The sequence below is a fragment of the Epargyreus clarus genome, unplaced genomic scaffold (assembly GCF_041222505.1).
Source record: "Epargyreus clarus isolate Ecla_fem2 unplaced genomic scaffold, WU_Ecla_fem_2.2 ptg000017l, whole genome shotgun sequence".
In the NCBI taxonomy this organism is placed as follows: Eukaryota; Metazoa; Arthropoda; class Insecta; order Lepidoptera; family Hesperiidae; genus Epargyreus; species Epargyreus clarus.
Window position 1 is genome coordinate 4,049,097 of NW_027332225.1, and position 10,571 is coordinate 4,059,667.

Below are 10,571 nucleotides of genomic sequence, written 5' to 3' on the forward strand. Positions count from 1 at the left end.
ATTAAAATGACAGATCAAACAAATCGTACTTCACGGGATTTACCAGAACCGGGAAGGATCATAGAACATTTTGTGGATATTTGAGGACAAAAGGTATAATATAAAACTTTGAAAGAGAGTTCTCACATATTATTGTTATACCGAATCAAGACCGAAACACATTATTATTTCTAATGGTGGTAAAATATTTAAAATAAAACAAACCACAGATAAAGATTAGAATTTTGGACATAACAATAAATTGACACTTTGACAGTGACATTTTTGTACTTCGGATCGGAGTTTATCGATTAAAAGAATTAAGCTGAAATTATTTTTATTTGTTTAACTATTTTTGAATGAAACTGTGAATTAATTATATTGTTAAATATTCCCACGAAGGAGCTACGTGATATATTACTTACAAAGATGTCTTGCAACTATGCGGAAGGTTTATCTCCTTACGAACATAAAGGTGTTTTGGGAATACCAGAGGTAAGCTGAACTAAGCCCTGCAATTAATAAAGCCATACGGCTGCATTTTGTGAACATTACCTTCATATTTTCTTCGTCCTACGTCTATATAAGTGTACTTCTAAAGGTTTATAGACAGAATTAATGTGAATCAATTAAGTTATAAGAATTAAGATGTATCGAAAAAATGTAGTTTTCATACAAAAACTGTCCTATTTTATAAGGTGCAAATTCCACCTACACCAATCAACATCCTGCCAAGCTGTTTTCACTCAATAATATTGCAATATTCTCTATTCAATTATGATTCTCCTTTTGTATACACCATTTTTTTTTTACAGAAATTCGACAGCATTCAAAAGTTTGAAGAGAAATGTGCTATTCTAGCCAATCTCATAAAGGATAGCAAACACACAGTAGTCCATACTGGAGCAGGCATAAGCACCTCTGCTGGTATTCCAGATTTCAGGTGGGTAACATATAGAGAGCAATATATTTTTTCTTCATATACCTCACACATACCCTTTAGCAAGATTCCCTATGTCATACGTGGCTTAGACCTTTTAAGTCATGTACACAAGGGGCCTGAACTTAATAAATTTAAATCAATTTTTTGGTTAAGGCCCTAGAGTTCATAATAAATAAATTGTTTCTATGATTAGCCCATACAGGCAAATAGACAAACAATATAAATACTTACTTTAATCAAAATGTCAGAAATTCACCAATAACATTCATTTTAAATTGTACCTAAATACCTGTCTTAAAATCAATTCTATGTAGTGATAAACCATGTGTAATCTTTTTTAGAGGTCCTAATGGTGTGTGGACTCTAGAGAAAGAAGGAAAGAAACCGACAACAAACATATCCTTTGGAGACGCTAAGCCAACCAAAACCCACATGATATTGAAGAAACTTGTCGAAGACGGCAAGGTGCATTACATTGTCAGTCAGAATATAGATGGCCTGCATCTCAAATCTGGGTTGCCGAGGAAGTATTTATCAGAGTTACATGGAAACATGTTTGTTGATGAGTGTAACTTGTGTAAAAGGTATGTATAGTTCTCGTAAAACTGCTAGTTCGCTCTGAATATAGAAATGTATCGCATCGCCATAGCAAATTGTATGACTGCACCTGCTCTCAACAACTTCAGAGCGGACAGAGATCAATTAAAATAATCGATTTTTTGGCTCAAAGCATTGATTCTTTGATTAATCGATCTCAGATCACCCCCCCTTGTGATGCAAGCTCTTAATGAGTTACATTAAGTTGCCAGTATTCATGACATCCAATTTAATAAATTCCAGGCAGTTTGTTCGAAGTTGTCCAGTAGAGACTGTGGGAAAGAAATGCAGCGGAGTGCCTTGTGCCTCCAGCCACTGCGGGGGCAGGCCATGTCGAGGACGCCTGCATGATGGCGTGTTAGATTGGGAACACAGTTTGCCTGAAAATGATTTGTTGATGGCCGAGTGGCATTCCAGGTGTGTTTGTTTTTACCACACTTTTATTGCTTTTATTTGCTTGACCTGTATGTATGTATGTAACAAATCTCTGAACTCGATTTTTACCCACTTTGAACAGTCCGATTAATTTAAAATATTGAAAAATTATTAAGAACAGATGCTAATACACAATTTAAATAATTTTATCCCATTTACCTCATCAGGATCGTCAGGAATCAGGATTAATAAATTTTCCTTGTGCGATTTTAGTGTGGTTTTTTGTTTGCAAACTATAATTATTCCTTTCCTATATTAAATATATACTTTATTTCTAGTTAGGACACTAAAAGCTATTTTAACAGAAATCTAACCATTGATATGCATTTCTTCTAAACCAAATTGGTTTCTGTTAATTTTTTCTCATAAATAGGAAGTATTTAAGCCCATTAGCTTGTCACTGATCACTAAAAGCCACAGTATCTTGTAAAAATATTCACATTAAATTTTCAGCATAGCAGATTTAAGTATATGTTTGGGAACAACATTACAAATTATTCCCAGCGGAAACTTACCTCTTGAGACTGTAAAGTATGGTGGAAAACTTGTTATTTGTAATCTACAACCCACAAAACATGTAAGTTGCATTTTTATTGTAAGATTGAAGTTAAAAATAAGCAAATAGTCCATGCGTAGCCACTACTGAGGATTTAGAGAGTTGCCTTATATATAACTCATTTGTTATTGTTTTTATCAGTTTTTTAAATGAGGAAAAAAACTGGAAAATGAGGAAACAATGAGGAAAAATCCAAAAAGTTATTGAATGTTTTTAATGCATATAAAATGTTTTTAATGTATGAAAAATAATGTATTTGATAGTAAATTTCAATTTATAGGATAATAAAGCAGATCTAGTCATCAACTATTATGTGGATGACATACTGGAAAAGGTTATGGGCAGGTTAGGCATAGATATACCAGAATACAATGAAAATGAAAGTATAACCAAAATTGCAGAGAACACAATAATAGACTGGACCATAAATAGAAAGGATGTTTTATCTCTAGAAAAGATCTTCAAAGCCAAATGCAAAGGAGTGAAAAAGAAAAGAAATTTAATAAAAAGGAATAGTACACAGATAAACGAGAATGGTGCCATAGACAATGTAGATGATAAGTCTAAAATAATTAAATTGGAAGTTAATGAGGGTATTCCAGAAGTTGTAGATGTTAAGGAGGAAAATAATTCAGATGAAATCAAGTAAAAAATACATGTTCACCCCTTATTATCCCACTGCTGGGTCCAGGTCTCCTCTCAGAATGCCAGGGGTTTTGAGGCCATAGACACAAGCCAAGTGCTAAATCTGCCTTATAACACCAGTGTTAAATGCCGCTGTGTTCTGGTTTGAAGGATGTGGTAAGGAAGATATACTTTTCCCAGATGTTCCAGCTTAGTCTTCAGGGGTAGCGGTGTATCTGTGGCCGACCTCAGGTAGGAATATCAAATCCTATCTGGGGTTAATTACAGATGGCCATGGGCGGAAGTAGCCACTTACCTTCAGGTGGACTGCATGCTCGTCTACTACTCCTATATTATAAAAAAAGTGCGAATTAGCAAACGAAATTAAACACACTAAATTGACTTGATACTAAAGGGACTTGGTAACTCTCTGATAATGATTACAACTGTAACTGAAGTCAGATATACGACGAAGTTCATAGAAACTATTTCTGCAGTAGCAGCAGTTGTGAGCAAAGAGCATTTTCTAACTGACCAGTGCAGTTATCAGAATAACTGATATGAGGCATTATACTGTAGCTAGATGCAACTCTAAGATAACAGTCTGGAATGATGGCATTACTGTATTTTCGCAAAAAAAACTGCCAAGTAAATCAACAAATAATAATATACGAGCAAATAAGTTATCCTTTGATTTTGTACATGACAAGAATCTAAAAAATATTTCGATATTAAATTAAACAGTAAGAAAGCTGGAATGTGTATCATTATTGTTTTAACCTTTCATGACATCATCATTAACCCATTACTGTCCCACTGCTGGGCACGGGTCTCCTCCCATAATGAGGATTAGGCCATAGTTCACAGCGCTGGCCAAGTGCGTATTGGTAGACTTCACACACATTTGAGATTTTTTTTTAAATCAACAGTATGTATTTACAAAATGTCTTCATAAAATAGAATTTAATTAAAAGTAAAACAACTTAAATATAAAAATAATTATTTTATTAATAAAAAATGCAATATCAATAACTTTTTGGAATGTTTTATTCATTTACACTATGCTCTTTGGTAATTGAATACAAAATTTAAAAAATATAAGAATAATTTACCTAACTACATTCCCCTAATTTTTATAACATGCCTTGACTATTACCGTGATTCCCGTGGTGATTTAAAATAATAAAAAATTCAAATAGGGTCTCTACTGTTTTCCCTAACAAATTGGAAAATATTAAATTCAGAAAAATAAATTATGTTCCAAAATTTCACAAGAGTATGCCAATGTTCACAATTTTAAATAGATATTTGAAATAGATCTATACTACCAATATGGTATTGTATACGGTGGATTCTATAAGATTAATATATTTATGTGCAATCATTAATACATGCCAAATTTAACCATACACTATGCTACACTGCCCCATTACCTAATAAATAAATATAGTTTTAAGTATTAACCATCAGATTCCATGTGTCATGGGTGCCACAGACAGACACGAAAACGAATACAAAAACAATGAGACCCAAAACTGCTAACCAGATCCTATGATGTCACCAGTACAATGTCCTTAGTATGAGCTTTTATGTTTTGACAAAAATGACTGTTTTTGTTTACGTATATCCCATATATTTTCAATCAGTTCATATATAGTCCCCAAGGGGCGCTGATTGGAAATGTATGGGCAAATACGTAAACAAATACCAAAATAGTAATTTTTTGTAAAACGTTTTTGAAGGTGGTTTACTCCGGCAGCACCACCGCCACACCTATTTGGTTAGAAGGGTGTGGTAAGGGATAGTGGCGCATCTGTGGCCGATCTTAGGTAGGAATATCTAATCATATTTCGGTTTACAGATGTCAATGGGCGGCAGTAGCCACTTACCATCAGGTGGACTGCATGCTCATCCGCTACTCCCATATTAAAAAAAAAACTCATACTAAGGGTACATGCGACGGATCGAATCCAAGATCTTGCGTCAGACTGAGCGTAGAACGCAAAATGCCTATTGTCATCAGGGTCATCAGCACATAAACCAAGTGAGTTGGAAAGCAATCATGGTGACTAGTGGAAGGATCAGGTTGTCCACTTGCTCTGTATTGGCTTCCACCAGCCCTGATACAGTGGCCGCTATCATTGTACGACGCATCCCATTGTTTACGTTTAACAAACCTGTAAATAAGGAAAACATTATATTTATTTATAGTTCCCGCCGAACTGCTACTCCGCTCTGAAGTTCTTGAGAGCAGGTGTAGTCATACAATTTGCTATGGCGACGCGATTCATTTTTATATTCAGAGCGGACTAGCAGTTTTACGCGACCTATACCAAGATATGTCGTATACAGTCAGACTCAAAGCTAAAATGGCTATCCTCATAACCCTTCTAGGATCTAGCACCTAGACCCATAACACAAATCTAGACTGAGCTTGAATTAAATAGAAAAAAAAACAACTTACCAAATATTTGTAGTGCATAGACTGTTCCCACTTGACAGAGAATATTGAACAATGTCCCTTCATATGTTTTATTGCTACCTGTAAAAATAAAGAAAATAAAACATGCATATTGAAAGCAGCTCTGATATGTACACACAGCAGTGCGTCAACTAGGTTTAAAAAAAAAGCATATAAACGGTTGAATTGAGTAATCTCCTCCTTTTTTGAAATCGGTTAAAAAGAGTATTATTGTAGTATCCAACTCTTTATATTTTTTTCATGTTATTTGTATCTTATGTTTTAAAACACTCAGTGTTCGTTTTATATTCTTAAATTACAGGCCTGTAAATATTCTCACTATGTTATCCTTAAAAAATCTAAGAAAAGACATTTAATTTCAAATACACACATTTATACATAAATGATTTATGAAATACTAACTTGACCACTTATTAAACCCGTACTTCGAACCGAACCAACTGGCGGCCGTGTCTCCCACACCAATAGACAGTACTCCACTAAGCAGCTCCAACTCCTGGCCCACGTGTGTTGGCACCAAGATCAGTGGACACGCGAGTCCCACGTACAGGTATAACGGTGTCATCGCGAACAAACCGCAATCCTGCAGAAATTAGACAATTTAGTAATATAATAATATGATGATGGACTTAAATTATAGTCTATACTGTAAAAGTGTCTACAGTTAAGTCGCGGTGGCACTACTTACATTTCTCGCTTTGGTATAATCCGCACCAAACTACTAGTCCGCACTAAAGTTGTTGCGAGCAGGTGTAGTCATACAATTTGCTATGGCTACGCGACTCATTTCTATATTCAGAGCGGACTAGCAGTTTGGCGCAGACTATAATATCAGTAATGAAATAAGATACATTTTTAAGATAAAAATTACTGCAATAAATATTTACAGAAACAAGTAATCTACTTTAACAAAATATACTTTAATTTATTTTATTTTAATTAGTATTTAATCTCATGTTTTTTAATATATTTAGTAATGTTATTTAGTATTTAAGTAAAGTAATTAAAAAAAAAAACTTAAGCAAAATATGAGATATAAAGATGAAAAATTAGAAATAACATGATTGTAAATTTCAGTTTCAGGGGGTCTTATGCAGATACGCTTGAACTTTGGTTTTTTCAATGAATGGCAGTGTAACGGCCAAGTTCTGCAGACTATAGAAAATGTTAATAATTTAAAATTAAAATTTTTGTATAAAACTCACCTTTTCATCACTGTATATTAGGAAGGCAGATTGCAATGCTGATGATATTGGTTCTATTCGAGATTTTCGTAACGTCTGAAAAATTAAGACACGTAAAATTATAATCAAGATTATATTTTGTAATTATATCAGGCATATCATTTATGTATCAGGGTAGCTTGTGGTGAAAGAAAGATTGCTATAAATCCAAAATAGGCGTAGCATTACGAACTGAATAACCTACCGTACTAAATATATATTAAGGAAAAATCAGTAAGCGACAAATCAAAACCGAAAACGAGAAAGGTTAGGTTATCATGTAACTATTCACTCACCTCAACAAATATCAAGACTCCTAGACCGAATCCAGCTGCGAATGTCATTAGGTGAATGTCGAATATCATTCCTGAGAGAAAGACCCCTGAGGCTAGAACGTGGAAAGACTTCCTCGTAACGGTGGTTGCTTTTACCGCCAGTTTTGTTCGAAAGAGCAGCGCCATTACAGCTAACATTACCAGTACTAGCCAGAAAACGAAGATTGTTGCCTGAAATCAAATATTTGTTTTATATACAGTGCAAGAAAAACAATCGATGCCAAAGTAAAAAATTCTAACATCAATTTGAATAATGCAAGCAATACTAAGTACTTATATGAAAAAAGAAAACTTTTTACATCCATCCTTCATTTGCATATTCAGTTTTAAATGTGTAAAATTTAGTCAGTTTAATTCAGTGATTTACTGTAAAGCAAACGAGCTGCTAAATCTATCTTCAATAAATGAAACATATTAAATTCTTACCCGATCTTCTTCAAAGAAGACATACTTCACAATTTTTAACATACAAGACATTCCGAGTAGCGAATGCAATAGCAGCAATATGAATACCACACCAGAGGCTACTATGTATCCCAAGTATTGGATGTTCCGTTGTGCATCCGGTAACGAGAACAACGCTGTAACAATTAATCCCACTGTCGATAATATTGTCTGAAAATAAGCAATGAACGCTTCGTCACAGATATGTGCTGCTAAGCTTTTTGTACATTTTGCTTCCAATAAGCGAAAGCGTCTGAAACACAGGACCAATGTTAATATGTACAATATATATTGAAAAAAACTTAAAGTGTGAACAAACATATGAACTATACATGTGATAGAAACTTCTTAAGAAAACGTAAATGATTCTAGGAGCATACTTATAATAAAGATGAATATTAATATTTATGATAATAGATTTATTCACTTAGTTTGGATAACTTAAATTTAATTTATTTCCAAAATATAAGTGCGATTACAATCATAACTGCTTAAGAAGTTTCACTTCAAAATAACAAAAGAAAAATCCTTACATATACAATAACACTAATGAACTCAAACTCTTCGTCATCACAGGGAAAGTTGCAGAAGAACTTGGCCACACTCATCATGGTGAACAGAGCTATGCCCTGAGCGACAACCATTGCTTCGCCTACTGTAAACGTCTTGCAACACTTCATCACGGAGTTTCTGAGTAGCCAACTGAAGAAATATATGGTAGGCAGGGCTATACCGATAGAATATGTTAAATCTGAAAGAACATTAATAATTGAGTTTTGTTATGAAATCACAGGGCATCATCAAATGGGCATGCAGTCCATCTGATGGTATGTTGTCACTGCTGCCTTAGGGACAACTGTAATCAAGTCAAATATTCTTTATTGTGGAATACAAAAAGTGGTTATTCAAATACAATGGTTTCCCTATGTTCCCACCACAATGGAGCAAGCAAAGAATCAAATTCCATAAAAGTCCTAAATGAAGTTAATCAGAGATAGATTGCTACCCCTTTTTGCATAATATCCAAGCTGTGATACCCTCTAATCCTAGTCTGGTCTTATTGATCCTACTTATCAGTCGTAATGCTATAGACTGTATATTATAGAGATATTTATGCCATTTCTGAAATTCGGTCTAATTTATTAATCAACAGAAATATAGTTAGCAAAAAAATCTAACAGAGCTTTACCTGTATCCAAATAAGCATACAACAGCAGTGAAGACACAAGCCCTGACGCTGTACATCCTCCATACTCTGGCTGTTTCAACACATCGCAGGATACCGACAGGAAGAGAATGAACAGCAGACAGTAGGCGAAGAGCCCCACCGACACAAAAGTGGTCAGTTTGTACAGAGGAGACACCTCATACAAACAGCTGTATAGAACCAGCACTGTTGGTAGTAATGCTGGACACCACAAGCCATTGCTGTCGACTGGTCTGTAAAAAAAATTATCGTTACAAATTTTTGAAATAACATAAAAGTACATAATGAATATACAATCCACCTTATAGTAAGTGAAAACTGCTGCCCATGGTCAGAAATCAGCCCCAGATAGAATTGAAGTCTACTAGACTTATGCCATACAAGCTTTTGCCAGCAGCTTCGCTTGCATACCGAGGTAATATTTTCATTCCCTATTTTATCCCCTTGGGAGTAGAATTGATCAAAATCCTTTCTTAGCGGATGCCTACATCATAACATCTACCTGCATTCCAAATTTCACCCCGATCCGACCAGTGGTTTGGGCTGTGCGTTGATAGATCACTATGTCAGTCAGTCACCTTTGAGTTATATATTATATATATGCCATATATGCCCTAATATTCTTGTGGTCTAAGTGGAAATACTTCATAAAAGTGCCTACCATACCACACCCTTCAAAATGGAACACAGCAGTGCTTGATATTGATGTTATAAGTCCGATGTCAAGTGTGGCAGTACATTCTTCGAATTAGAATTTTCAGGCAGAGTATAATTTAAAGCACATGCAACTATTTAGAATTTTCATTGTATTTTGTTTCGTGAACAAATAAAGAAGTATTGGAGTAAAGAATATTAATACTTTGCAGTCTTTAATGAGTCACATGACGGACTCAACATTGTCAAGTACCCTTAGTAGGACAAAACACTTCACATAAGTACAGCTACCTTACTGCATCTTTCAAACAAGAACACCAGTTGGACACTGCTCATATAAAGCAGAAAAGAACCTACTGCTACCTTAAAATTAAAATTTTATTACTCGCTACTGATTTCCGTTTCATAGAAGGGGTCCACTGGCCACTGTTCTTATAAGAATTAGTACTTCAATCAGAAACTTACCGGGTTTCTATTCTTCCTTCCCGTAGATTTTTGGTAATTGACGAGTCAAAATATTTGTATTTTCTATCTAAACGCAGACAATAAATATACTTAATTAAGTCTTCCATTGCTGGAATATTAAACTATTTCTTGCTATTTAAGTTTACATGTAATTTTTAATTACATTACACTACACTCAGTACAAATAATTTTCGTATTATTGTAACATTATGTGGTACAGATAAATTGACCAAAGGTCATTTTATATCTTGTTCAAAGTACAAATTAATTTATTACGAATTTCAAGGTTTCCCTGTATTATTACTGAACAAAATCTGATTATAATTTATTATGATGAAATGTCATCACTTTTTGTTTTCATGATTCATCTGTCACTAATGTTTTGACACAAATAAGAAGTCAATGTCAAGTGAAAAATTGCCAGCAATACAATTTCAAATTGCATTACATGTACATAAATATAGTTATAATATAGTTATTGTAAATATGTTTTTTTTTATAAATAATGTAATGTAGATATATTTAAAGTTTGTTGCAATAAAGATATACAGTTGAAAGGGAGGTTTGCACTATAATATCGGATTAATTTATGCACTGGCAACAAAAAATTATATATACTCACTCTTT

General features: G+C 34.0%; 2 protein-coding genes across 2 annotated transcripts; one reads left to right on the forward strand and one right to left on the reverse strand.

Annotated features, from left to right (window-relative positions):
• The first annotated feature begins 265 nt into the window (after positions 1-265).
• On the forward strand, positions 266-3,892 carry Sirt6 (sirtuin 6). Its single transcript, XM_073082079.1, has 6 exons — positions 266-474; positions 795-922; positions 1,264-1,506; positions 1,763-1,936; positions 2,408-2,531; positions 2,791-3,892. Exons 1-6 carry the CDS (start codon positions 409-411, stop codon positions 3,157-3,159), a joined length of 1,104 nt encoding a protein of 367 aa, XP_072938180.1. The 5' UTR covers positions 266-408; the 3' UTR covers positions 3,160-3,892.
• A 1,224-nt stretch (positions 3,893-5,116) lies between these two features.
• Positions 5,117-10,322, reverse strand: Dolk (Dolichol kinase). The gene is made up of 9 exons (XM_073082088.1): positions 9,945-10,322; positions 8,808-9,058; positions 8,152-8,369; positions 7,601-7,789; positions 7,136-7,345; positions 6,822-6,896; positions 6,019-6,199; positions 5,599-5,676; positions 5,117-5,311 (listed from the first exon to the last, which is right to left on the reverse strand). Exons 1-9 carry the CDS (start codon positions 10,049-10,051, stop codon positions 5,163-5,165), a joined length of 1,458 nt encoding a protein of 485 aa, XP_072938189.1. The 5' UTR covers positions 10,052-10,322; the 3' UTR covers positions 5,117-5,162.
• Positions 10,323-10,571: the final 249 nt, after the last annotated feature.

What these genes read in the sequence shown, in the direction of transcription:
- Sirt6 (XM_073082079.1), top strand. Translation starts at nt 409, where the DNA reads ATGTCTTGCAACTATGCGGAAGGTTTATCTCCTTACGAACATAAAGGT. An exon ending in GTGTTTTGGGAATACCAGAG is followed by an intron (nt 475 to 794) that starts GTAAGCTGAACT and finishes TTTTTTTTACAG; the next exon opens with AAATTCGACAGCATTCAAAA. An exon ending in ATCTACAACCCACAAAACAT is followed by an intron (nt 2,532 to 2,790) that starts GTAAGTTGCATT and finishes TTCAATTTATAG; the next exon opens with GATAATAAAGCAGATCTAGT.
- Dolk (XM_073082088.1), bottom strand. Translation starts at nt 10,051, where the DNA reads ATGGAAGACTTAATTAAGTATATTTATTGTCTGCGTTTAGATAGAAAA. An exon ending in GTATGCTTATTTGGATACAG is followed by an intron (nt 8,370 to 8,807) that starts GTAAAGCTCTGT and finishes ATGTTCTTTCAG; the next exon opens with ATTTAACATATTCTATCGGT. An exon ending in TCATTAGTGTTATTGTATAT is followed by an intron (nt 7,790 to 8,151) that starts GTAAGGATTTTT and finishes GCTTATTTTCAG; the next exon opens with ACAATATTATCGACAGTGGG.